Raw genomic sequence first — 27669 nt, forward strand, 5'->3', positions numbered from 1 at the left:
TGGCTCCAAGGCTTTTACAGAAGCGGAGCATCTGGCCACGGGGCTCATTTGCCCCGGAGCAGATGGTCCTGTCCTCTGTCCCCGGCCTGGGCGGTGGGGCTGGGGCTGATGCTGAGCCCGAGGAGCCTTTTGTCACTCGGAGATTTCGCAGGAGGCAGCGCTGAGTCCCACGGGGAGGGGGAGAGAGAGAGGAGAGGTCCCTGGGATTTCTCAGGAGTTCTCAGCCTAAACAAGCTCCTGTAGGTGATTTTTTTAAAGCCTCCAGAGCTCAGGGCTGACCCCTTCACCCAGAGCCACAGTGCTGGGCTCACAAGGTCCAAGCATGTCCTGCAGGCTGCTGTGGGGCTGCCTGTGTCCATACCGGGGAGGTCCACCCCAAAACCAGCCACCACACTCACCACGGGGCTGAGCAAGGCGTTGTGTGGAGAGCACCCTTGCCAAGGATGCCACAAAAAAAGATTTACGATGTGATGGTTCGGTGCTGTAAGCAGAGCTGAACTCAGCAGGCTCCTGGGTTTCCTAAGAGGATCCTCCTCGTGCTGTGCTGGAGGTTTCCCTGCCTGGGGCTGCTGGGCAAGGCTGGAGCATGATGCTGGAGCAGGACCTCAGCATCACACTCACCATGGCATGAATTGTGCCTCTGGGTTGTTTTCTCTCTGTGGTACCAGGTGTGACATTTATCATTGGAGCATGGAGCACTTTGCAATCAGCTGCCTCGTGCCCCTGCCCTGTCCGGAGTCCCCTGATAACAGGGGGCTGGAGGGAGCCAAGGTGCCTCTCTCTTCCCATGTCACCTCCAGCTGGGGCATGCCGGGCTCCACCTCCATCCGTGCTGGAGAATAGCCCCCTTGCTAACCCCTCTCTGCAGAGAGACTCGAGCTTCCTGATTTATCCATATCTGGGATTGCAATCTCCAGCAAAATAGCTCTGGGCCGTCTCCTGAGCAGCTGTGACATAATTATTGTTACCAGAGATTCAGGCAAAACATCCCTGTGCTCTCCGAGCACTGCAGCACTTTCTCACCACCGCTCTGAAGCAGCCCCTTCCTCTTCCAAATTTCTGCACCAGGGTGGAGGATGTGAGGTCCTTTTCTAGGATTGGTTTTGCCCTTCCTTAGGGGACTTCATATCATGACACCTCTTGCCAGACTCTTAAAGCAATGACCCGTCCTCATATTATATAGTTGTTTTTATTATACCATGATTTTTATTTTTACAGTGATTTTTATTTTACTGTGATTTTTATTTTACAGTGATTTTTAGACATGCTGCACTGCTGGAGGGTCCTGAGCCTCCTCTGTGCAGGGGGTGAGGATTGGCTTTGTCAGCTCCTCAAGGATTTCTCCCGAGCATGTCCTGAAGACCTGTCTGTGCCCACGGAGGTGGGAGAAATGGCTGAGATCGCCTGGGCCATAAGATGGCCCTCCATTATCCCCAACATCCCATGGAAACCATCTTCCCCCATTCCTTTGCCAGGAATAAAGAGAACTGATGACATCTGCAGCGTTACCAGCACGTTCCTCAGCCCTCCAGGTCTCCCAGCTTCCAGGACAGCTGTAAGTTATTCTCGGAGAGCCTACATCCTCCCATCCCTCTGGATTTTCCTACCTTGGCTCCACCGCGTCCCAAAGGGAGGACAACGCTCGTACGGATCTTCCTCTGGAAGCCTGTTTACCGGAGGACAGGAGCGGTTTTCCAGATGTTCTGGAGGGAAGTGGCTCCATCCAGGGACCTGCCCATCGCGCGCTGCCTGTCCCCGCTAGGACATCTTTTTCCTCGCGCGGAGGATGTGTGTGTGCGTTCGGCAGCCGGCCTGGCTCAGAGAAGCCTGGACCCGCTCCCAGACACCTTGGCCCGGGCCATGTCCGACGGGCCGCACGCTCGCACAAGCCGTGGCAGGCGGCCTCGGGGGGAGGCCGGCCTCGCGCCAGCCTCGCCGTTGCGCTCCCCAGCTGCAGCACAGACCTCTCTGCTCATCCAAAAACATCCCTCCCCAGATGGAGGCACGCCCGGAGGTCCTGGCTCCTTCTTGGAGAGCCATCCTGGATGGCACAGACGCCCCTGGTGTCCCCCACCTGCCTGCTCTGTTGTCCCCAAAATGCTCACGTGCACGATTCCCCGCAAAACTCGGCGTGCTGACCCACACCAACCCACTGAGGGCACCCGGGCAGAGCGTTGCTCTTCCCAGAACCCATACCAAGGAGCCTTCTTGGTTGAGAGAACTGAGAATAATAAAAGGCAACGCAATGAGCCCAAGTGCGATAGGAAGCGGGTAGCAGGGCGCTAAAGACGATGGGGGAAAGTCGATGGCAAGCAGCTGCAGTGCAGATGCTGAGCAGAAATGAAAGCCTCCTCTCCGAGGGCAGGCCGTGACGAAGCCGCAGAAGCAGCCTGGGATGAGTAAATGGGTTTATCACAAAGGGAGGAGGTCGTTTGTCACCTTCGGCAAAACCAGCGTGTCACAAATGGGAAACTGCAAATTCTCTGTGACAGTGTGCTGCAGAGGAGAGAAACCACAGATGATGCCGAGGAGAGGAGCCAGGACACTGAGGCATTCAGAGGAAGCCCTGGGCAGGAAGAGAAAGGTCTTGATCCAACTACATCCCGTGTTTAGGTTTAAGCAAGTAAACAGTCCCATTCACGCTCAAGTGCTTTAATGTTTTATTGGGCCAGGATTTCAAAAGTGATGAAAAGTCTGCATGAATCCAGAGCAGAGACTCAGAAAAGAGAGGGGAGAGGAACCGATCAGTCAGCGCGAGAAGGCTGGAGATAAGGGATGCGTCGCAGGCTGCTTTCTATCAGCAAGGCTTCACTGGGGTTACGCAGCTCCTCAGCAGCGAGGAGCCACAAGTGGCTTCACACGGACTCAGCACAGTTAGCATCTGCAGTAAATCAGGCGGTTTAATGGGATCGGGGCAGGGAAGGCTGCTGATTTCTTTGGGAAGGAGAGGCGCTGCAGGCTCCTTCGACTTGTCAGTGCTCTTGATGTCCTCCCAGCCAGGACGGGCAGGGGCATGCAGCAGCCAGGTCATGCCGATGCTGGAAGGGGCTGGACGTCCCAAAAAGGGACACCTGGCACGCGAGCTGGGGCTGCAGCACAGCCTGAGGACCGATGTCCTTCCTGCGTACCCGGCAGGCAGGTGTCCCCCCAGCTTCGTGAGGGGCTGTGGGTGTTCTGTGCATGGCAGTGCCAAATGGCATGGGGGAGAAAACAAGACAGCCCTGTGCCTTCACCTGCATTTCCCCATTTCTCACTGAGTTTTTAGGGTTCTTGCTGCTGTCAGAGCCATAGATGAGGGGATGCATCCTGCTCCCCACCTGCACTTATATATGGTGATCACCATCCGTCCCTCAATGTGTGTGTGTGTCTCACCCTCTCTATCTCCTTGCTCATGCTCAGGGGATGCTTGCCAAGGGTGCAGGGCTTCCATCCATACCTGCTCTTTCACGGATGTCTGAGTACAGAAGAGCAAGCGCCGGCGAGCAGCTGTCGGCACCAGGTCCCTCCGGACCACGGGACGAGCCGCCCGGCGGGCTGGTCGGGAGCACCGGTGCCTTTCGGCATTGTCCTACAGCTCCCGGCCCAAGCCGTGCCGCGGGTTCCCACAGCTGCGCGACAAAGGAGAGACAACAGGCTCCTCTGGGGACAAAACCTAATCTGAGAGATACCGGGCTGAGAAAGCTCTTCCTAAAAAAGCCATAGTCAAAAGCTCTCGGATGCCCTGCGTCCGCGGATACCCGATACGGCCGCCTGCGGTACGATTACCTCCAGGCAGGCTTTGTCCGCTGCGGCTCCCCTGAATGTCACACTTGTTCCCAAATACCAGCAGGGAACAATGCGGGGGCAACACAAGGAAAAGCCTCCTCTGTCCCTCCCGGCCTAAGAGTAAATATCAAATGCCGGTGCTGGAGGGGAGGGAGGGGAACGGTGAGCGAGGAGACAAAAAGGAAAAAGCCCGCGGTCGAGAAATGCCACGGGGAAACTGGGTCATGGCTATAGGGTGACAGGCAGAAAAGGGGCCCTGCTCTTGGATGTGTTTGGTGGCCTCTTGAGCAGCCCCTTCATGCACAGCTGCTGCAGCCTCTTCCCCACGGACTGAATGGTGTGAGCTGGATGCAATCTGGTTTTCCATCCTTATCTGCCCTCCCTGCTGGCGGTGAAGTCAAGTCCTCTTCAGCCCCCTCCTTCCTGGATCCCACACATGGTTTCTTCTTCTCACAGCGTGTCCATTTGGCCCTTGAAGGGAGCGTGTGTCCAGCTGAGTCTGCCAGTGGGATGGTGGTCAGGCTTTGGTGCAACCTTGTAATGCATCACTGGGAGGATGGAAGGAGGCAGAGCGGCAGGAACAGGAGGAAAATGACCTAGAGAAACAAATCCAACCAGGTTCAAGGCACTCTAATTCATTGCCTCCTCCTAAAAGGATCCCCCTTTCTATCAGTGACTGAAATAAATATCTCAAAGAAAGCGGAGAAGTGAAAGCTGGGTTTGGGATGTGTGGTTCTGGACTGAAAGGTGTGCAGTGAAGGGACACCTGTCCTCCCCTCGGCCAGCCTACAGAGCAGAGAGGGCACAGAGGGATCCAGCGGTCCTGTGCAGTAATGAGACCCTGGGGACAAGGCTGGAGGCAAAATTTCACGGTGTCCCCTTTGGTGGTGGAGCAGGATGGATTGGTAGGGTGGGCCATAAAGGGAAATCCTCCAGTGAGAGGAGTGACCCCCCTGAACGAGCAGCAGCAGGGCCAAGTGCTGAAGCTGCATTTTGGAGATGAATGGAGTCTCACATGTTGCAAGAGCTGATGGAAGACTTCCTGCACAGAGAAGACAACTCAGGAGCAGCCCTGTCTGTTGCCAAATGGCCACACAGGGAGTGTGACCTTGTCCCATCAGATAAGGAGATTTATTTTGCTCCTTTTGATAGGACATCGATTGAGGTTTCCATGCTTGTGAGGGCACTGGGGGTTCAAAGGGACAAAGGGACAGCACGGAGCAACAAAACACAAGGCTCTTGGCTTTGCCCAGAGATTTATGGACTCGGTTAGTCTCAGAGCAAGATTGGTATGAACATCCCACTGCCTGTGCCCAGACCAGAAAGGCAGACTCCATCAAACCCGCCACACTGAGATGAACTCAAAATAAGCCTCAAGACCCTTGGCACATCGGGAGCCCAAATATTTTGGTGCTCCAGGACAGATGAACTCAGCACACAACGGAGCAGGAGAGCAGACCCATGCTGGGAGGGCAGGCTGTCTGTCTCGTGCTGGCTCTGAAGCGAGCCAGGGCCAGCTCCGACACTCACTCAAGAAAAATAGCTGTTTCAAGAGGATGTGGCTGTGCATTTCTCATTTTTTTGGGGCAAGATCCTCAGCTAGGGCAACTCCAGTGTTGTCCCCAGTGGCGCTGTGTCAGCCTGGGAGCGCTCCCTTGGAAATAAAGAGCAGCTGCAGGTGCTGCAGAGCAGGGGGTTTAGCTGAGGGGTTCTTCGTGGACTGAAATCACTGGAGATGAAAGAGCTGAGCCCAATTTCGGGCTGGTAATCCCTTGCCACCTGTGCCTGTGAGGCAGGCGGAGCAGCAGGGCCGCGTGTGCTCCTCCAGCTCGCTGCCTCCAGGAAGCTTCCCCGCACTATTTTTGCAGCACTGACCTCATTGCTCGGATCAGCCTGCCCTTTTCCAGCTTCCTCTCCCTGATATCTGACTTTTGCCCCGTATTTCCTCACGCGTTGAGCAATCACCTTAAGACTCTCTTCTCATTTCTTGAATTCTTGTTTATCTCCCCGTGCGGCACGGGGCTCTGACGGGGCCCTGCCTTCCTGTCCTGCCTGGCCAGTTCCTCTGTTTACCTATAACACAAATCATACATTTTTTTTCCTATGTTTTGCTTGTTTATTTGATTGTTTTCTGTTTGTTTGCTTGCTTGTTTTGTTTCTAACCCAAAGCAACTACTCAATACCAGGAGAAATGTTTTCCCCTCTCCTTGTTGCCCATTTCTCCATGGTCCCAGCCACCTTCTCCAGCTCTTACCACCTGCAGAGAGCTTTGCTCCTGTCCTCACCATGGTCAATGTCTAAAATCCCTGCTGCAAGCAGTAATACCCCGCTTGGCAGAGCCTGGAGTCTCCTGAAGCCTCTAACCAGTCCCATACTGGCCACGCTTGGCTTGCAGGGAGGTCAGGGCCTCGATCCCAATGGGACACAGAGGGGAAATGAAAATCCCTTTGCTCCCCCACCTCCCTGAGCTCCCCCATGACCCCTCTCCCCTCGGTGATCCCACACTGTTCCCTCACAAAGCAAATTCTTCCTGGATTATATTTTAATATCTGCAAAGCCTCAAGTTTGAAAGAAAAACAAATGTGAAACCAGCTCATGAATCTCCTCGATGTGAACAAGGAGAAGCCGCCTCCCTTGCTCCTGAGAGCTTGCAGAGGAGCCCCGTGAGCGGATTAGGGTGGGCAGAGCTGACAGCCACGCACTCGGTCAGACCCGGGGATTGAGATGTCAGGAGCTTAAACTGAAAAGAGACGGGACGGGCACGCAGTGCAAGGGGAGAGCATGACAGTGAGCATCTCGGGTGCTGAGCTTCCCTTTCCCCATGTGTTTCTGACCCATATCCCCGGGGATGCACCAGGAGCACGGTCCTGAGGAAAACCTGCCTGTGGAAGCATCTCATCCCTCAGAGACCGGGATCTAGCTGGGAAACAAGGAAAAACAGGTCTTGCTCTTCCCTGGGCTTTCCCCTTTTGCATTTGACCAAGTTTAAGCCTGGGGGGAATGACAGCTTGTCTGTGGCCAGCCTTCGGGCTTCTCCCTGCTCAGCACATGGGCTCCCTGCTTCCTCCAGAATAAAAGCTGCATTATTCTGTAAAACCCAGGAGAACGATTCTTGGCTAAAGTCTTTTGTCCACCAGAGATGATAACCCACACCAGGATACTGTTCCCAAATGGGGATGGCAGCTAATTCTCTGGACAGCGCCTGGGACAAACCCCAAAGAAATGTCCCTGTCTTCTTTAGATGCAGCCCTTTGAGATCGGAGAATAAAGGGGACGCTCACAGGGACAGGACAGAGGCTGCCCTGCAGCAGTGAGAGGAGCGATCGCTTTGGCGAGGACGCCTCGTCCCGTCCGAGAGTACAAAATGCAGTGCCTCCACCCTTCCTGATGTGAACCTTTCTGAGGGAAAGCCTTGGGGAACAGCACTAAGGAGTTTCCTCGCTTTTTGCTACCAGGTCCTGATGATGGTCACTGGCCTCACTTTCCCCTAGGTGACGGGGGTGTGCAGCCGTATAATTTTCTCCACTATGATTTCCCAGCCATATATTTTGTGCAAATAAATATGGGTCTGAAGCAAGGTTCTGGGTGTCAGGAGCACCTTTTCTTCCTCTGCCTGTGTTCTTCCCACTGGGTTCACACATATGGGACAGTGATTTAATGGCCCTGCTCAAATCCCCCAGTGAGTGACCGGTGCTGGGCATCCCGGTGTGAGGCTGGCACAGGGCAGAAGCTGGAAGTGTTTGTGGGGCTGGGGGCTGGCCCTGGACTGAACAGCATCTGAGGGGATTTCTGGGACTGACTGAGCTGGGAAGAAATGTTCTGAATGCTCTTCTTATTGTCACATGGCTTTGTTCTGGCCTGTCTATGTGTTGGGGCTTAAAACATTCTCTTCCCAAAGGGATCATCTGTTCTTGGTTAGCTACCACAAGGCCATCCCATGGCATGGGTGGATTTCAAGGGATAGAAGGACTTGTCATAAAAGGCTCTCAACTCCCCAGAGGCTATAAAAAGTGCATTTTTAATGAAGCTTAAGAGGTGGATCTGAGTGCTTCTGAACAAGGCGATCCTGGAGCAGCTGGGCTGAAATGCGTTCACATTGGGAAATCGTTTCTGTGTGTGCCAATATCGCAGGAGCAAATATTGACTAACAAGTATTCCACTCACATCTGTGAAAAATTCTTCCTCTCTTTTTCAAGTATCAGTCCTTTCCACCTGGAGCCTTTTTCCTGAACTAATGGCTGCTGTTAATTCTGGTGTTGGTAACATCCTTGTCCTCGGGCTGTGGGTGTGCGCTCAGAGCTTTCATGGAAACACAAAGAGAAGATCACCCTCGCTGTGCTGAGACAGATAACTGCAGATTTGTTGGGGAACCTTGGACGTTTTGGGTTCCCTGTCTTGAGTAGTTTCTACATCTGTTCATGGTTGATCTTCATTTTGGAGAGACCTGAAAGCTGAGAGCCTTGGGTTGGGAGGGCTGCGGAGCCCAAGCACATCCCTCATCTCCAGGCTTGTCACAGCAATCTGAAATGATTGTGCTGAGTCCCCAGAGCCATTGGGCATCGTTTGTAAGGCCAAGAGCTGTTCTGACCCGGAGGCCACTGAGCAGTTAAACTTGCAAATAGTACTGCAAATCGTACTGTTTGCATTCACGGGGGGATCAGTGCCTGCAGGAGCTCCATCAGCTCCACCAGGGTCACCCTTGAGGATGCTGCACTTTGGTGTCAGAATAAGTGGCTCCTTATACATATACAGTGTCTTTCTCTGCCTATTAAGCTTCACAGCTTACATGAAGGCTTCCCAGAAGGTGCTGTGGAATGAGTGACATGCTGTAAGACGGATGTGGAGAAAGGCAAAGAAGTGCTAACGTTAAGCCCTGTGCCCCCACCCCTATTGGCAGGGTGGGGTGAGAGGTAGCAGAGATGCTTGGGGGAGACACAAGCAAGCCCTTCTGCCCCAGAGGGGCTGTGCTGGGACCCTGCAGTGTTTCTGGGTCTCAGAGGAGCTGTTAAAGGGAAAACCACGTGCACATTCCTCAGCACAATGGAGCCCCGCGCCAGGACGATGCCGTGGTCCAGGCGCATCCTCCGAGGATGAAACCCTACAGGAATACCTGAGAGAGGAAGACTATAGTTAAACTTCCAGTTCCCCCAGAAGGTGGAAGACAATAGGCAGCCACTAAAAGGCATTTCCTGCCCTCCTATTGTTCTCCTTTCCAGGCCCTGACCAAGCTTTGCACACACTGCAGGGGGACAAACCTTCTAATTACGGCACCGGGTGACGAGCTGTGCACACCCTATTGTGTGCATCACCCTTGGAGAAGTCCCCGAGCAGCTGGACGAAGGCGTTTCTTGCACGTGTTTGCTGCTGGAGATGTTTCTCCATCATGTTGGGCTCACCAGGTCCCCGAGCATCCCAGAGCTCCTCTGCAGAGCCTGAGCACGGAGCTGGCACGGGGCTGGACTGTTCAGTCGGGGGGCACGCAGCACATCCCCCCCTGGATTGGGGCACCCAGACTGGCTCAGCCTCTGCCTGCCTTTATCTCATCCCGATTCCCAGTCCCAGCTCCCAATTAAATGGTAAAAACACGTGGGATCCAGGCCAGGCACGAATGGTTTCAGCGCAGCAATTAGCCCGACGTGAGCGAGGAACAATTAGCGCTGCTCGCTGGAATCCAGCCATTGTGCCTTTCATTGTATGTTTTTGCCTTAAAAGGGGGCCAGCGTGTTGGGAGGAGAGCGAGGGCCCCCGTTCGCAGAGCCGGGCTGACATTTGCACTATGTTAGTCATGCTACATGTCAACATTTTTGTGAGCTTTCCAAAAACAGAAATTCTAATGGGATGTTTTAATCCTGTCCTCACCCCAGCGCGTCCCCCCGCTCCCCCCCGTCCACCTCCCACCTCCCTCCTCCTCCTCCCCTCCTCGCACGGCGCTAATACCACCCTCTCGGCTTCGGCTCCCGGAAACCGGCCGAAGCCAGAGCAGCGAAATTCCAATTTAAACTAACATCACATGAAAAATGAACTGCTGCTTTTAATCCCCTTCGAGGGGGGAGTGGGAAAGGAGCAAGCCATTTCCCAGGGGTGCCGTGGGGAAGGGGCTTTTGGAGACCACCAAGGCAAGCCAGGGAAAGTGGTGGGTGAACGAACGCTGCCCCGTGCGCCTTTGGCAAAGGGCTTGGCAGTGGGAGACCCTAAGGGTGAGGGAGAAGCCAAGAAACTGTGATGGCCCAGAGAGAAGCCAAGCTCCCTGGGGGCAGGCAGCCTTTGGAAATAGCCTTGGCAGGAGTGTACTGAGCTGGGGTGACACATACATGAGCAGCGCTGGATACACACGGGTGGCTGCAGGAGCTATCGCTGCTCTGGGGCTGCCCCAGTCTCCCCGGGGAGCTGTGGGGATGGGGATGATTGGGGCAGGGAGCCAGAGTGATTCTGACTCCCTCTGTGGCAGCAAATTTGGGAGACGTGGGGCGGTCGGTGGCTGTGAGCAGCAAGGGGGAGGCTGGTGCCCCATCCGTCACGTGTGAACCTTAAAGCAGGAGATTTAGGGAGTTATTAAGGCAGGTGCCTTGGGCACGCCCTGTACAATACCTGGCTCCTGCCTCTTCCCTGGGGCAATCTGCAAACCTGACACCAGCTCCTGACTCATTTTCAGAGCTCGGGAGAGGAACGTGACAAAAATGGGGGCTAGGAAGAATGAGAAGCCAGAGCTGAAGAGCCAGAAGCTGCCCAGCTCCTCTCAGCTCCAAGGAGCTGTGGGACGCTGCCCACCCCATGCACACAGCACACCAAACCCATTCTCCCCCTGCCCTGGGGACAGGCACCTCTTGGGAAACCGAGGCACCCACTCTGGCATCGGCTGGGGCCTCCCTCTGTCCATCCATCCGTCCATCTGTCTGTCCTCAGCACAGGCTCCCTTCCCCTCCTGTTTTTACCTTTGTTTTTACAATTCTCTCCCCAAAGGAAAGCTCCCCTCATGTCCCAGCCCGAGAGGGACCCCAACCCCCCCGAGAGGGACCCCCCTTTCCTCCAGCATCCCCCACTCTTTGGCTGAACAGTGAGCATGAGAAACCAGGCCCTGCAGGCTGCCCCGTGCCCTCGCCTTTCTCTCAGGAGCAGCGTGGCCATGGGGCCGCTGGTGTCCCCCCAGCCCCTCTCCCCCCAGCAATGGGGGCCGTGATCCGGGGGGCAGGGGGCTTGGAAATGGCCCTGGCAGGAGAAGAATGTGGGATGGGGACGAGCAAAAGGGACACACACACACACACACACAACCATCCCTTCCCGCCACCACCAAAGCCCGAAATTCTTAGACCTGAAGGAGTCACCACCAAATTCCATTCAACTGACAGAAAAGAAATCAAATCCTTTTAAAGAGAGCCCACTTTCCCCACAAGAATGCTCCCCCGGCCTTTTGTTGCAGCGCTTTGCTTTCTCCCAGCGGCTCGGAGGAAGCTGCTCCAATACATTAACCAGTTTAACTCGCTCGTGACCCCCCCTGCCCGGCGCACAATGAGGCTCTTCGCCCGCTTTTTTCCCCGGCTCCCTTTCAGGAGCTAAATCCCCCGCTGTTCCCCGCTCACTGCCTCTCTCGCTCAACCTTTCTCAGGCCTCTGCTTCAGCCCAGGGAAATAATAACGCTTTGCATTTCTATAGCCCCCCGGCCCCCGTGGGATCCCGGCGCGCCCTGCACGAATCGCTCCGTCTCCCCCTCCCTGTTCCGAGGGGACCCGCAGCCCCACGGAGGGTTTTGGGGTCGGGGAGGGATGGTGGGGTTTGCACCAGGTCCTGATGTGGGAGATGGAGCTGAGGACAGCCACCGAGGGGGACGGGGATGGCTCAGCATCAGGCAGGCACCCACAGCACCCGCAGCACAGCTGGGTGCTGGGCTCTGCGCAGCCACCCCGATGGCACCGCCAGGCCCTGTGCTGCAAGGGCAGAGAGGTTTTGTGGTCCCAGGGGGGTAGAAAATGCCAGGCCATGAAAAAAAATTCCGAGCCTCACACTGGGGCTGAATAGCGCTGCCCTGTTCCCTTGCTCACACAATGGGAAGTTAACCAAGCCCAGGACGGGGAGCGCAGAAGTCTGCCGCGGGGCGCTGCCGGCTTCCTACCAGTAATTGATGCAAAGTCTCTTTTGTGCTGTCACAAAATCCCAGAAAGAAAAAAAAAAGTAGGGGGGGCGAGGAGGGTGGCGTTTGCAGCAGCACTGTGGCTCCCCAGCTGCCCTCCTCCATCACATACCCTAACACACGGGGCCAAACCCCACTAAATACACACAGCACCGCGATCCCGATGAAGCCTGCGTTTGACAGAGCTTTTAACCCCTGTCCGACGAGGCATGGAAATCATCCTGCAATCCACAGCCCTGGCACGGCGTTTCTCCCCGATGACCCGAAGGCTTTATTACAGGGAATTTATTTACCCGTTTCGGCAGCCCTGAGAAGCTGTGAGCCTCTTAGGGACCACCTATAGAGCACCGGGGTCAGGCTGTGCAGGGGGCAATGTGGAAGGTTTAAACCAATTTAGAGCGACCTAATCCCGCGGTGTGGCTGGACGGGAGGTGCCCCACGCCAGTCCCTGCCCTGGGTCGGTGTGGGGTGAGTGCAGCCAGCTCCACTGGAAACCAGTACGGGGTTTTGGTGAGGGTATTTTGCAGTGGGAAGGAGCTGGGGTGCTGCCTCCGCCTGCTGTCCGACTGCCAGGCTTGGCTTCGGGATAGGGGGAGATGAGCAAAAGGCATATCCCTGAGGTTTGGGTAGGGGTCTGATTCAGGGAAGGCTGCATAAACCCCTGTGGCCATGGCCAGGCTCCCCCCATGGCACCTCAGGGGTATAAGTTATGGGGTGCATCCAAAGCAGGATCCTTTCAGAGGGAAGATGCCCCTCCTGGGCCAGCCCTGCTGTCCCACCTGCAGAGCAGACATCACACCTTCCTCCTCCCCTGACCCTTGTATGTACAGGACACCCAAATTCTCCCAGCCCTGGTGCCACCCCGGTTAGGGCGAGGCTCTTGGTACCCAGCAGAGGGGCTGAATGCTGACAGACCAGGCATGGGACACCCTGGAGAGCTTCCTCCCCGCAGCAGCCTCCGGCTCCCAGCCCTGCAGGTGCCACCCAGCAGGGGCAGGCATGGGGACCGCTCACCCCATCACCCTGTCCCCTTTCCCCGAGCAGCACGGTGCCTGGCCGGAGACATCCGCGTGGCAGGCGAGGGCTGAGCCAGGAGGCCAGGCGCCTGCAGAGGAAGCCTGCGGGGACACGGCCGATCCCCGGGGAGCCGCGTTGCGGCGGGACAATGCCAATGAAAGAAAGCTTTCCTCCACCACCATGGCACGCTGGCCTCGGGAACGGGGTTAGGGTGGCCCCAGGGGACCCGTGTGCCGGTGGCACGGTGGCTTCCAGACCCCGCCGCGTCGCTCGGGGCACACAGAGCCCGCATTGTCACCGGCCCCATGGCGCCGGCCGGGACCCCAACATCTGGCTGCGGCACGTGTCCCCGGCCACCTCCGAGGCTGCGGGAGCGGGAGAGCAGCTGGTCGGGGGACAAGTGCGTTTCCTCCCCTTTTGGCTCGCGGAGAAAGGCGCTCTTTCTTCACTCCGAGTTTCGCCGGTCGGGCTTTTCAGCTGCCTCTCGAGCCACGGTTGCTGTGCCATCGGGTTGGAGACAAAAGGCGCCCGAGGGAAAGAAAGCTGAGGCTTGAAGGCCGGGCTCTGCAGCAATAGCGGGAAGTGGCGACTGTGGGATTTGGTTCCTGTGTTTGTATGGTCTAACTGCTTTATTTTATTTTTTTTTCTTTTATTATCGGAGGCTTCTCTGGCAAGACAGGTCCCTCCCCAGACGTGGGCAGTGCCATGCAAAACCAAACCCACGTCCACAGCCTCCCCCAGCACTCGCAGCCCGGGGCCAGGGTTGGAGGGCTGAGCAGGGTTATGCAGATCCCAAACTCAGCAGAAGGCAAACGCTGGGGCTTGCCCGAGGAAGCTGCCTCCCTGCTTCGTCCTGCCTGGTATTATGAGCATTGTTTATGCGGTGCCAGAGATGAATGGAGCACGTGACAGCAGTAAAAATGCAAGTTGGACAAGGGCCCTGCCCAAAAATGCAGCAGCCCCTGATTATGGCATAACCAAGCAGCCCAGGCCCAAACCCAAATCCGCCTCCCTGTAGCAGACACAGCATGCGGTGGGAGAGAAAACCCCAAGAGCTCCCTGCCTGGCGAGACGAGGATAAGAGGGGAAAGAAACCCTGGCATTTGGCATCAGTAAAATAGCAGGTTGGTGGCACATCCAGGAGCACTTCCCAATCAATTTCCCCTCGCAGCTCCCACTTTTCCCACCGCCTGGCTGGGAAAACAGCGTCTCGTTCTGCAAGGCATCGTTACCATGGTTAGCAGTCACCGGGGACACCCCCATAGGATTTATTTTCAGCCTCCAGGGGCTGCCCGCCAGCACCAGCTCCCGAATACCTGGGATGGGGTCCGCCACCCTTGACATTTCCTCCAGCTCTGCCCAAGCAGGGCAGGACCTGACCCTCCTCTCCCCATCCCCGGTTTCCCCAGCAGCCTGCTGGAAGCGCGAGGGGTGTGGGTGGGCTGGGGGCTGCCGGCGTGCGGGCACCGGGGTACCCCGATGGGGGGCCAGGAGCAGCGGGCAGCCCCCTGAGCACCCCGGGGGGGGGACACGGGGGACGTGGCTGTGGCACAGGCGACCTCCGAGCCGGGGGCAAGCAGGGGGCTCGCATGGGGGTCGCAAGGGGCGCGCAAGGAGCGCGCATGGGGTGCGCAAGGGGCGCGCAAGGGGTGCGCACAGGGCGCACAGGGGGCGCGCAGGGGGCGCGCAGGGGGCGTGCAGGGCCAGGGGCAGGAGCAGGGGCTGCCCACGCCCCACGGCCACGCGTGGGGGCGGTACCGAGCCGGGCCCGCCCCGGGTGGGCCGGGGGCGGTTTAAAAGCGGCGGCGGCGGCGCGCCGCAGGGACGGCGGCGGCGGCGCGGGCGGAGCGCGGCCGGTGGCGGTAGCGGGGCGGCAGGGAGGAGGTGGAGGCGGTGGTGGAGGAGGATGCTGAAGAGCTGCGGCAGGAAGCTGCTGCTGTCCCTCGTGGGCTCCATGTTCACCTGCCTCCTGGTGCTCATGGTGGAGCCTCCGGGGAGGCCGGGGTTGGCACGGGGAGAGGCCGGCGGGGCGCAGCGGGCGCTGCAGAGCTTGGGGGCGGCGGGGCAGGCGGCGCAGGGCTCCGGTGGCCTCCGCAGCTTCGCCGATTATTTCGGGAGGCTGAGCCGAGCCCGCCGGGAGGTGCCCGCCGCCCCCCCGAGCCCTCCCCGGCCGCCCGCCGAGGACATTTCCCCCCGCGACGTCTTCATCGCCGTCAAGACCACCAAAAAGTTCCACAAGGCGCGCCTGGAGCTGCTGCTCGACACCTGGATCTCCCGCAATCGCGACATGGTAAGGTCGCGACCGGCGGGGCAGGGCCGGGGACCAGGCGGGTGTCGCCTCCTCCGGCTGCCCGCCCGGTGGCACGGAGCGCCGGGGGTGTTTTTGGAGAGGTTTGGGGGGTTTTGGGGGGAGCGAGTGATGGGTGGGTGAGTGATGGAGAGGGCTCGGCTACCTCTGCCCCGGGCTCCCCATAATGAGTGGTGCACAAAATCTAAGCCCCCAGCTCTGCCCTGCTGCCTCGAAGGGTTTCCACCGGGGAAACTGAGGCACGGAGCAGGGACACGGCCCTGGCGCCCTCCTGGGCTTCCCTGGGGGTTTCCCTGGGGGGTTCCCGGGGGTGCAGGCACTTGGCTGCCTTGGGGACATCGGCCTCAGAGCTGTGCTCAGGCTCCCAGTCCCCTCAGCAGGATCCGGGCAGCACTGGGGGCTCCCACTGGTCTGCTCCAGCTTGCCTGTGCTGGGGCAGTTGCAGCTGGTGCCAGCCCTGAGCTCGGTGACACCTTGTCCTGGCAGCCCTGCTCTGTCCTTCAAGCACTGAAACAGAATTTAAGAAAAAAAAAAAAAGGGACTTTCTTAGGAAATGTGCCTTGCCTTCTGCTTTTAAGGCACTTTTTCTAGCCTTAGACAGCTTCCCAAGTAAATTACGCCTCGTCCTAACCCTCCCATCCTACTGTCTTCACGTGTTTTCTCCTGGCCTGGAATTGTTCCTCGGTGGTTTTCGGAAGCCTGCAGTGGCTGGGAGGGGAGAAGGGGGCTCGACCTGCCCGTGCCTCCTCCGCTCAGTTCCCTTGGACCTTGTGGGTGTGCTTGGCTCCTGGCTGCTGCACGTTTCTCCAAGTGTGCTGACTTTTCTTTTTCGTTTTTACTTTTTTTTTTTTCTCCTGGGGATCTTGTCTCTCTTTTTGCTCATGTCCCCGGGACTTGGCAGTGTCTCTGCCGTCTCTCCCTGGTACGGTTATTTAATGGAAGCCTCTTTTATGCTCCGCTGTCACTGTGAGGGGGTGGAGAGCAGTGGTGGTGGGGGAAACGCTCTTTGAGCACCTACAGATGATCCTGGGAATGGCTGGTCTTCCCCCCTCCCCTCCCTCCTGCAAGCCCCGGCTTTCTTCTGGGGGTTTTTTGTTTTGTTTTGCTTCGTTTGTCCGTTTGGATTCCCAGAGACCCGAGCCTCGGCTCTCACGCTGTCCCCCTGGGCAAGCTAACAAAGCCCCTTTTCTCCCGGCGCAGAGAAAAGGCTTCGCAGCCTCTTGTGTGGCACTTTCCATGGGAACGGGGGAGCCGGAGCCGGCCGTGTCCAGGTCAGGTTGCCTAGAGATGAGGGCCATGAAGCCAGGGGGGCCGCAGCCCGGCGAGGTGCCCGACTGACAAGCCAAGCCGCTGAGTGACGGCTCTTGTGCAGCACTTGAGGACAAGGAGCTGCGGAGCGAGCTGGAGGCGGTGCAAACTCCTGCAGGGACAGAGGGGATGAGCCCGCGTGCTGCTGGCATCGGCTCCAGCCTTCCCACGCTGACCCTGCCTCTGCTTTGGGAAACTTCAGGGCACCTTGGGCTGCTCTGAGCTTGGGGCTAAGCTGTTTGGTGGTGTTTTTTTTTGGTGGTGGTGCCATGTGGCTGCTCTCCATCCCTGCCCTGTCCTATGCGGTTTGTGCATCCCCTCCCCGCTGGTGCCCCGCGTTGCGGTGGGGCTGCCTGCGCCCCAACGGCTCTCTGGGTCTGAGTCAAGCTCGTCTCATCCCGGCCCTCTCATTTTCGGCACAGGAGGGTGTGGGGAAGTTCCTGCCTGAGGGCCGAGAATCCCCTCGCCTGGCACAGCGTCTCCTTCCCCCTTTTCCTCCTCCCAAAGCCTCCCTTGTGGCTCTTGGTTAGCCAGGCTCCATGGAGGGGTGATGCGAGCTCTGGCAAGAAGGAGTTAAATCTGGCAGGTAGCTCCAGCCTGCACCCTGGCAGATAGGGGGAATAGCTATTGTGTTCTTCCTCCCCACTCTTTGTTCTGCCTACAATAGTCCCTGCTTCCTGTGGTCTGTCCCTTCCACCCTGCAATGGGCTCACTTCACGAACCGGGCACCCCCTTCTCCTTCCTGCTTTTCTCTCTGCACAGAGGGCAGAGCCCTGCTGCCTTCAGAGCCTGCTCCCTGCCTTGCACAAGCAAGGCCAGACAGGCGGCACTGGGGAAGGGTTGTGGGGTTTTCCCCTCCTCGCTTTGGGGAGCTTTTCCAGCTGTCTCGGCATTTGTATCCTTAGGACTGTTGGAGTGCAGCCTGGGGGAAACTTTACACTTGAAAGAAAAGAGGGGGGAGGAGGAAAGTGGCCATTATGCACAAGTCCTGGATGCCAAGCTAGTCCAAACCACCCAAACCCACGGGTTTCCTGCTCAGTCGGGTGCTTTGCAGTGGCAGAGTTGCACAAGAAACATCCAGGTCCCCGGGGCACCGAGGGCAGCGGGTGCTCGGCGCACGCTGCGGTGCCCACAGGCTGTACTGGGCTGTGCTGGGTTGTACTGGGCTGCCATCCCGCCTGCGTGGGAGCTGCTCGCTTTCCCCCAAGCTCGGCACAATAATTGCAGGCTTTGAAAAATTCCTGCTCCAGGCGCCGAGGAATGCATTTGCCTTCCGGAGAGCACGCTCCTTTGCTCCTCCGCTGGCGGCTCCCAAAATTTCTTTAGCACCTTGGCCAGAGTTCGTGTCCTTGGGGGAAACGGGCACGTGTCCTGCTTGGGTGCCCCCTGGGGAGCTGGGATGGGGGAGGCTGTTTGTGCCTTCCATCCCTTGGGTCCCTTCCATCCCTTGGCCGTGCCCTGGGGTGTGCTGAGCACTGCTCAACTCAGCTCACGTGTGAGCATCCCTCCCCGGGCAGCCCGGGAGGCAAGGTGGTTTTGGGGAGCTGAGCAGGGACAAGGGCGCTGTCTGGGCCGTTAATTGCCTGCCCCTAACGACTAACGATGCTGCCGGCCTAGTCAATAAGAGCCTCGGCGCGGGCGAGCGGCGTGCGTGGAGCGCCGGGCGGGAGGGCGGGGGACCCCGGCTGCACAATGAGCTCATTGTTTGCACGGAGGTTATTAAAAAATTATAGCATTTAAAATTACAGTGGAGGATTCTTCCTCTTGCTGCAAGGAGCCAGGGGGAGGAAGGGCCCTCGGCTTCTCGCCAGAGCACTGCGAGCCCCTTCCCTGGCTCTGCGGGGCTGTGCCAACCCGGACCCCATTCCAGGGAAAGCCGTAGGGACAGGGACACGGCCGCCGTGCTGCTCCCTGCCCGCTGAAGCGAGGTGGGGATTTTCCCTCCCAACCGCTGCGGGATGGAGTGGGGCTGTTTGCAGAAAACATCTGCTGGAGGGGACAAAAAGCTGGCCAGGGACCTGCTCTGGCAGCACCCACACCTCCCTGAGGGGCTGCTCCTCCAACGCACCCCATCCCTGTAGGGGCTTCAAATCCAGCGCCCCTTCACCGCCTTGCCCCAGGGCCCTCGTGCTGAGCGAGTGGCTGCTTCCTTCTTTTTCTTCGAGTGAAAGGGGCTGCCAGCCCCCCCGGGTGCTGGGGGGGGTTGCTGGGGTGCTCCATCCCCTTCCAGCATGGGGAAGTGAGACGTGATGGGGAAGGTGCAGGATTTGTGCGCTGTGGGGTCGTGGGGCTCTCCTGGCTCATGTTCCTGTTTTGGGCAGGGGAAGGGGGGGCAGGTGTGGTATCTGCTGGGCATGTGTCAGCCCTGGCAGCCCCCTGGACTGCTTTGAGATGTGGCATAAGAGGAAGAAGACTGCTGCCCCCACGTCTGGCTCGGCCCACAGGGTGCTTTGCACAGCACCAAGCTCAGAGCAACCCACGAGCTCGCTCAGAGGAGGGGAAATGAGTCACTGCGAAAGGAGAAATGGAGGGGAGGGTGGAAAAAATAAAGAAACAGCCCTCCCCAGGGGCACCAGAGGCAGCTGAGGGGGCTCCCATCCCCATACAGGCAGACCGGGGACTGACACCATCCCCTGGCCGTGGGGACCCCGGGGTGCCTCTGTGCTGCCTGGCGGGGCGCGTTCAGCAGGGGCAGCTATTGTTCGGCGGGGATTTGGCATCCTGTGTTTCTTGAAGTTGCACTTTGGAGAACAATGAGGCTTCCTGCGCCTCCCGGGGCAGGGGTCTGGGCAGGCAGGGCGGCCGCCAGCGTGCCGGGAGCGGGCCCTTCCTCTCCTCTGCCCCGCTGGGAAATTAACTGTGTGGGGTGGCAGGGGGATGTGGTCCCCCCGCTCAGTGCCATCCCTGGGGATGGGGAGGGGGGAGTTCAAGGGCTGGGGGCACTCTGTGTGGGAGAGGGGCTGGTGGTAGGGGACAGCTTGTGGCTGCGGTGTCCCACCCTGCTGCAAATGGGTCCCGGCAGCAGGGCTGTGGCTGCTGTGGGTGAGGGTGCGAGGGGATGTGACAGCACAAAGCCTGCTCGGGGTGCTGCCCCTCACAGCCAGCCCTTGGAGCTGCAGCTCTGGCCACATTTTGCCTGTAAAGCCACTGGCGGGGTCCTGCCCGTGTCCTTTTCCCCACCTCTGGGCTATACTTGCAAAGCCTGGCCCCATCCGCGGCTGTAGGATGGTTGGTCCCAGGAGAGGGCTGAGCCGCGGCTTCCCCCATCCCCTGGACACGGTGCCTTCTTGTCCCTCTCCTTCCCTGGCCCCTCTTCTCCCCAGTTCCCCGACACCTTTAGGTGCCTGATCCTTCTCAGGGCCAGAGGGCTGTGCAGGAAGGGCACAGCTCCTGTAGAAGAAAGGCAGATAAATTAATTAAAAATATATATAAATTTTGGTTTTGAGTTGAAATTTCTGGCTGGGCTCTGGCAGTGGGAGGTGAGGAACCTGTGGGGTGATGTGCAGGGCTGGGTGCCCCTCTGCTTGGTCCCTGGTGTCCCCAACGTGTCCTCTGGTCCCACCTGCATTGGGAAAAGTGTGGGGATGTGCCCAGGGGAGAAGATGCCTCGTTGGATGAGGGCTTTTGGTGCGGCCGGCAATAAACAATTGTCCTGTGGCCTATTTATAGCGGCTGGGCCGGAGGACGGCCTGCGGGGTTATTTTTGGAGCGGCTGAAGGCACAGTTGCTGGACGGCACTTCTGATCTAATCAAGCAAACATTTTCAAACATTTTCTGTCTCGCCTGAGCGGAGGCAGGGCTAGAGGTGGATGGGGATGGGCCGGGACCCACGTGTCTTGGGGTGGGTGAGGCAGTGCTTGTGGTGTGATCATCTCCACCGTCCCTGGGCAGCTCCTCCTGACAATCCTGGGGTGCCAAGGACACCCTTGGCCCTACAGCTGATGGACTAAGGTCTCCATCCCACTGCCCTCATCAGCAGGTCCCACATCTTCTAACCCTTACTGACCCATTTGGGGGCTGACCCTTGTCCATCCCAGAACTAGGGATGCACAGCAGGCGCTTGGCCGTGCATTTGAGAGAACTGCCTTTCCACCTCCTCCACCATACTCTTTTTTTCCCCCTTTTCCCCTTTCTAAGCCCAAAAGGCCACTTGTAGCCCCATCCCCAGGAACGCACCCTCCTGTTCATCCCTCCAGCAAGTCGCTGCTCTCCGCACTGCCCTCTCTGCTTGCCTGGGCCCTGAGCAAACCCAGCGCCGGGTTAACCAGCGCAGCTGTATGCTAATGACTGCTGCTGCCCGCTTAACTCTCCTCCGCTGAGTAAAGTCAGCCCCGCGCACCCGCTATTGTCGTGGCCCCGCTCCCTCCTCAAACAAACCACAAAACCCCAGCGCGCTGCTGGGGCCGGCTGCCCGCGGGGTGGCACCGAGTTTCCAGCTCGCTTGTAATTCTTCAGCCCCAGCGCTCGGGCCCCGTGTCCCCCCCTGCGCCTCCTGCCTTCCCCCCCAGCCCTTTTGTCTTTCCTCCTTTGCCCTTTTGTGCACGTCTGGTTTTTAATAGCGCTTGGCAGCTGGTTGTGGTTTCTCTCCCCCAGCTTTGTTTGCTGCGCGCTGATTGATCGCGGTGCCTTTCCCACCCCCTATTCTCTGCTCCTGCTTCTCGCCCTTCCCCAAATCCAGCCCGAACAGCGGCCCCCGGCCCCCCCCTTTCCTGGGCGACATATGCCAGGAATTAGCTGTGTAAATAGAGGAGTGCAGCCGGGCGGGCAGCTCAGGTGCTGGGGCACGGTCCCCTCCTTGGGGCTGGCCAGAGGCACCCGTGGGTGCTGCCGGCTCCTCCACCCCGGGGGTGTTGTGCAAGCGGCCGAGGACTGCAGCGTGGTGTTGACACAGGTGGGGACACGGTTGGCACCTGGCGCCGTGGGCAAACACACCTGCCTGGGCAGGGCCCGGGGATGCTTTGGCATCCCCACCGCACGTGCCGGTCCCTCCAGCTGGAGTCTGAAGTCCCTGCTTGGAAGGAGGGAGCTCCAGAGCTGCACCTCTCCATGTGCCCACCTTGTGCTGGGTCAGCCCTTGCCTCTCCCAAAATCCCTTATGGGTGCCAGCAGGCTGCTCCCTGCTGCTGCCCGGTGGGATGGGGATGCTCCAGGCCCTAGAAAGGGGCTGTGTAAATAGGGGATTGATCCAAGCCTCTCAATCCAAGGGCAAGAGTGTTGTGGGGCTGCTCATCGCCCTGGTGCTGCTTTGGGTTTTAGCCAGGAGGGAGAGGTCACTGACAGTGCCCCATGGGGACTGATCCCTGGCGCTGCCCTGGGATGCTGGGACATGCCCAGAGCCACGTGGCCTCAGCCTCAAGGCTGCCTCATCTTCTCTTTCAGACCTTCATCTTCACAGACGGGGAGGATGAAGAGCTGAAGAAGCAAGCACGTGAGTCTGTGGCCCTTGGCCCTTTGTGTGTGTGACCTGGCTGAGCATGGCGGGTGCCTGGGGCTGTGCTGGGGTGTTCCCCCAACCTGGGAGCACGGCTGTTGTGTTGCCTGCCCCGGGGAACTCCAAAAAAAGAGAAAGTCAAAAAATGGTGAAAAAAAAAACCAACAACAACAAAAAAACAATCATAAAACACTGCAGTTTAGACCCTGGGGTTTCACAGGGACGTTTATCTGGCAGCCGCTGCCCGGGGTCGGGGTCAGCTCAGCCTATTCTCCCCATGCAAATGAGTCCCTTTCAGGCGGGGAAGCGATTCCCTTTGAGCTGGGCAAGCAAATAACAGGTGGCTGCTGTGGGAAAAGGCAGTGGGAACAGAGCGAGGGCTTTGGCTGTCACATCCTGGGCGGAGAAGCCAGCCCCATCCCCTCCTGCCCCCTCCATCCATCCTCCTTGCTCCCAGGGTGCTGGGGGCACGGCCCCAAGGACAGGCAGGGTGATGTAGGGTGGCATTACATGTAGGATGGGCAGCCCTGGGGTACTGGGGTACTTCAACCCCATTCTATCTCACGTACGCTTAAGAGCCAAAGTGTGCTCTGTGCCCAAAACAATGTAGTATGGAGACCACCGAGCATGAAGCCCATGGGGTTTCATGCCCCCCATCACACCTGGGGTGAAGCATCCTCATCTGGGGGAGTGGGATGCCCCAGCACCGGCGTTTTAACCCCAATTCTTCCCTCAGGAAACGTCATCAACACCAACTGCTCGGCCGCCCACAGCCGCCAGGCCCTGTCCTGCAAGATGGCCGTGGAGTACGACAAGTTCATCGAGTCCGGGAGAAAGTAAGCGCTGCTTGGGGAACGGGGTTTGCCTTTTGGGGCAGAAATTCATCACAGGGCCTGGGCGGCCCTGCTCGGTCGGGGAGCTGCCCTGGCCTAGCGTGACGTGGTTGCTGCCGCCGCCGCAGGTGGTTCTGCCACGTGGACGACGACAACTACGTGAACGTGCGGATGCTGGTGAAGCTGCTCTCCAGCTACCCCCACACGCAGGACATCTACATTGGGAAGCCCAGCCTGGACCGGCCCATCCAGGCCACGGAGAGGATCAGCGAGAACAAGATGGTGAGGGGGGGACATGACGGGGGGACCGCTGTGCAGCAGCACCCCGCGGGAAGCTCCCGTGGTGCTGGAAGGGGGGTGAGGGAGGTTGGGGCTGGTTTAATGTGGGCCGGGGTCTGGGCCAGCCCGAGGAGGTCTCACTGCCTTTGCTTCCCCTCTCTCGCAGCACCCTGTGCATTTCTGGTTTGCCACGGGAGGAGCAGGGTTTTGTATCAGCCGGGGGCTGGCGCTGAAGATGAGCCCGTGGGCCAGGTAAGAGCGCTGGCGTTGCTCACCCAGGGGGACCCGTCACGGTCCCAGCGGGGCATGGAAGAGATGACAGCACCTTTGGGGATGTTTGAACATATCCCACCACCTGGCTTGCTTTGCCTTGATGGGGGCTTCTGCAGGGGCTTGGAAATGAGCTAGAAAGGACCTCAATTCCCCTAATTGTCTTTTAATTAGAGCCAGGCCAGGTGCCCAGCAGCCAAGCGCGGGCCCCATGGGGTGCCCACATCCCCCCCCGGGTCTTGCTCTGCTGCAGCTCCTCTTTGTCTCCCCACAGCGGGGGCCACTTCATGAGCACGGCGGAGAAGATCCGCCTGCCCGATGACTGCACCATTGGCTACATCATCGAGTCTGTGCTGGGCGTCAAGCTCATCCGGAGCAACCTCTTCCACTCACACCTGGAAAACCTCCACCAGGTGCCCAAGACGGAGATCCACAAACAGGTAACCCTGCCCCGAGGGCTCTGGGCTGGGTGGAGGGGTTGGGATGATGGATGGTACCTTTGTATGGTTTTTGTGGGGTAGGTATGCAATGGGATTTAGGGAGCCTGGGAGCAGGGTCTCCAGGGTTGGAGCTAAAGGCCAAGATCCTCAAATGAAGTGCCCTGCAATGAGGTTTTCAGCTGAGGCTCATTGGTGGCATCCCTTTGCAGTGCAAGAAGGGGTCACCTTTATCTTGAGCCACCTAAAAATTGGGCATCTCAGCTGAGACATGATAGATGTGCAAGCCCCATCAGCCTGTCCCAGGAAGCTGTGAGAAACAGCAGCCCCCCCGATCGATCCTCATGGCCACGTCGGCCACTTGACCCTCTCGTGCTTGCTCCCCTAGGTGACACTAAGCTACGGCATGTTCGAAAACAAACGCAACTCCATCCACATGAAGGGAGCCTTCTCTGTCGAGGAGGACCCATCCAGGTGAGACGGGGGGGTCCCATCCCTCACCCCGCCGGCAGGGACCCCCCCCCAGGGCCTTGCCACCGCGTGGCCACCACCACCTTGTGCTCAGCGCCGCTCCTCTCCTCCGCAGGTTCCGCTCCGTGCACTGCCTGCTGTACCCCGACACGCCGTGGTGCCCCGCCAACGTGGTGTACTAGGGAGACGCGTGTCCCAACCTCGTCCCGAGTCTCCCCGGTATCCGACGGGCGTGCGGGACCTCGCGTGTGTGTGTGCGGCCGTGCTGGCCCTCCGGCCGGCTGTCGTTGCTGTGGTATTGCACAGTGTGTGTGTACTGAAGGCTGCTGTGCGGCCCCTTGTCCCCTGCCCTGCCTGCCCGGCCGCGCGCCCCCGCTGCCCGCTCCGGGATGGCGGGCACGGACGGGTCCTGAGCACTTAACCCCGGGGCACGGGGGGGCTGCCTCGCCTGGGTCGAGCCCCGGGCCCGCCGGCCAGCCCCGCGCTATGCGTGGGGAGCGGCAGCCGGTGCTGCGCAGCTCTGCCTCACCCTGGCTTGCTTTTCTTTCTTTCCTTCCAGATGTTAAGGTGTTTTTGTGTTTTTCAGTGTGTGCCTCCCCACCCTCAGCTCTAACCCCTCCTCGCTCCTGCAGACCCCTAACCTGTCCCCATCCTTTCTCCCAGCCCCCAAATCTCAGCATTGAGGCTCTGGCTCCTCATAGGCAAAGTTTTTATATTTTTTTAACCTGGGCACGGCAAATGCTGGGACACACCGCAGTGCTGCAAAGCTGCTGGGTGCTCATCAGCCACCCCGCAGGGAGACCATGGGGCAGACGGGTGGCTTGGCGAGCCCAGCACCACCACCATTCGCTCCATTCCCCGGAGCTCCCTACGTCCTGCTGAAATGTTTTCAGAGGTGTAAATCTATGCACTATTTATAGAGACTAATTTAAAGGCTTTCTATAAATATGGGGGGCGGGAGGAGGGCTTTTCCGGAGCTGTGTTTGCGCAGCGCCGAGGTGTCTCCCTCCAGTGCCACCTCTCTGCCTGCCAGCGAGGTGGCCAAGGGTGCGAGCAGGCTGAGCACGGGCACACTGCACCTTTGCAAAGTAGCACTTTGGGGTCTGTCCCTGAGGCTGTGTGGGTGTCTCCCCACCAAGCATCCTCCAGTGACTGCTGCTGGGGTGGCTGCAGTGCCCAAGAGGTGCTTGGCTGGGTGGGCACCCACCAGGGGCCAGCAGCATTTCCCAGCCCGGCCGTTGCTCTCTGCCTGTGTCTGGTGGGCAATGGGCACCCCAAAAGAGCAGAAGTCACCCCCACACCATCCCAGGCTCTTCCCCTGGCTCTGCTTCTGCTCCTACGTGGGGCGCACCCTGCAGCAAAGCCAGCGCTGGGGGACTGAAGAGTGGGGTCCCACTCCCCCAGGCACATCAGGAGCAAAACCAGTTTGGGAAATGCTGCCAGAGAGCAAAATCTGCCGTGAGCCAGGGATGGATTTAGCCCAGTACGGGCAGGGATGGGGGTCCTGCATCCCCCTGTGGCCACTGCCAGCCCGCGCTCCCCAGGGAGAAGCGGGCAGAGCCGGAGCCAAATGTTTCCAACCTGAAGCTGAGAGAAGATAGCCCATAATGGGTGCATTGTAAATATGTTATCGTGCCAGTATTTTTTTACTGTGCCTTTTTTATAAAAAAAAAAGACAAAAAAACACACAAAAAAACAAAAACAGCAACATTGAGAATTATGTAGATTTTAAAATGCTTTTTATACGTTTTCTGTGGATCAGAAAAAAAAAAAAAAACAACCTTCTGATAATCTGTTTAAGAAAGAAAAAAAAAATTGCGATGTCTTGTAACTATCACTTACCTTAATTTATATGTTCCAGTATCTGGAATGTCACTCTGTGCTTTTTGTAACTAGGATGTGTTTAAAAGCAATAGGTGTGGGTTGGGGAACCAGCATGGACAGCGTGTTCTCAGGGACTTGAACCCGATCGCTGCCACGGGGCCCCCGTGGGAGCCGTCACCAATAAAGCAGCTTTTTGCTGACCACAGTCACCTGGTCCTGGGCTCTGGTGTCTCTTTACGGATGGGCTGCGCTTGTTTTCATCCCTAATGAAGCTCTTGGGGGGTGCACGGCAAGGCTTTGCCCCTGCATCCCCCTCTTTTCTCACGGGTACCGGCCCGTTTGCATCCCACGGAGGGGGGGTCATCTCCTCCTTCCCTTCCCTTCCCCAAAAGGCTCCATCAGGGCTTAGCACCTCGGGAATGGGTTTTCCCAGGCTCTGGGGTGGGAGTGGAGGCGGGGGCGAGGTGAGAGCCGGTTGTTAGCGGGGGGGTGTTAACAGCCGGCTGGCAGGCGTGTGCGTGGGAAGGCCGGGGGCTGCGGGGGGCCTGAGCCCCTTCCCTCTCACAGCAGGCGCCACCGACACCCAGCCTGCGTGTGCTGTGGCACCAGCAGCAGGTCTGCCCCCCCCGCTTCCTAAACCCAGCACTGTTTGTGCAACCAGAGCAGCTTTCATCTGCCACAGTCATCTCCTTCCCCAGCCCCCCCTCCCCGCCTTCCTCTTTACCCAGCATCTTTTATTACAGTTTTTTTTTGTTTTTTTTTTTCAAGGCACACTTACTTTACAGTTTCGCTTGAATTTCTCGGTTATCATGGGTTGGCCTTGCTAAAAATACATCCTAGCAGGAAGTCAGCATGTGCTAAAGCAACAACCCCCTCCCCCTGACACACACACACCCTTCAGGCAGCCCCAAAATGAACCAAAAGCCCCCCCCCAAGCAGCCCCCTCTTGGGCTGCTGAGAGCAGAAGGGAACCAAGCGTCACCCCAAAACTGGCACCCCTAAAAAAATAGAGAGCCCAAAAGTGCCCTGGACAAAGACGGGGTGGTAGAAAGCGAGCTCTGCGAAACCGCCTGGCCCTGGCTGTGCAGCGGGTACAGGATTTGGCACCTCTCGGTCCCCTGTCCCCACTTCCCCCCTCCCGCACCCCTCCCGGCATGGGGTCACAGAAGGGAAACTGCGTCAGGCGCAGGAAGCTGTGCCACCCGCCGCTCGCCCGCGCGTTTCCCTATTGCTCATGGGGCCGCGGGCACTTCCCGGCAGCGCAGGGTCAGGCTGGAGGAGCTCCAGGCGCCCTCACCCCTTCCTCAGCCTTGCCCTCCGTGGGTCACACTCGCCAAGTGGGTGCCAGGGGTGCGTTTTTGGCAAAACCAGCTCAAATCGTGTGTTCACCATCATCAGCATCATCTTCCTCCTCCGAGGGGGGAGGCCAAGGGGAGACGGAGGCTGCAGCCTGGTGCATAAAATAAAATTAAAATTAAATAAATAAAATAAAATAATAAAATAAAAATATTTTACTTATTTTATTTTTATTTATTTTATTTATCAAAGCACCCCAGCAAGCCTTTGGGAGCAGCACCAGCAGAACACAAGCCCGCCAGTTC

The 27669-nt window shown here is 58.4% G+C and overlaps 1 protein-coding gene across 1 annotated transcript; it reads left to right on the forward strand.

The window, feature by feature from the left end:
• Nucleotides 1-14755: 14755 nt before the first annotated feature.
• LFNG (LFNG O-fucosylpeptide 3-beta-N-acetylglucosaminyltransferase) lies at nt 14756-26024 on the forward strand. The gene is made up of 8 exons (XM_084295799.1): nt 14756-15197; nt 21903-21951; nt 22691-22790; nt 22916-23069; nt 23233-23318; nt 23611-23776; nt 24162-24247; nt 24360-26024. The coding sequence occupies exons 1-8, from the start codon at nt 14814-14816 to the stop codon at nt 24424-24426; spliced, it is 1092 nt and encodes a 363-aa protein (XP_084151925.1). The 5' UTR covers nt 14756-14813; the 3' UTR covers nt 24427-26024.
• Nucleotides 26025-27669: the final 1645 nt, after the last annotated feature.

Source organism: Netta rufina, assembly GCF_964035555.1.
Source record: "Netta rufina genome assembly, chromosome: 15".
NCBI classification, from domain to species: domain Eukaryota; kingdom Metazoa; phylum Chordata; class Aves; order Anseriformes; family Anatidae; genus Netta; species Netta rufina.

Coding starts and splice junctions, on each gene's coding strand:
- LFNG (XM_084295799.1), top strand. CDS start 14,814: ATGCTGAAGAGCTGCGGCAGGAAGCTGCTGCTGTCCCTCGTGGGCTCC. Junction 23,319..23,610: donor AAGATGAGCCCGTGGGCCAG/GTAAGAGCGCTG, acceptor GTCTCCCCACAG/CGGGGGCCACTTCATGAGCA. Junction 24,248..24,359: donor GTCGAGGAGGACCCATCCAG/GTGAGACGGGGG, acceptor TCTCCTCCGCAG/GTTCCGCTCCGTGCACTGCC.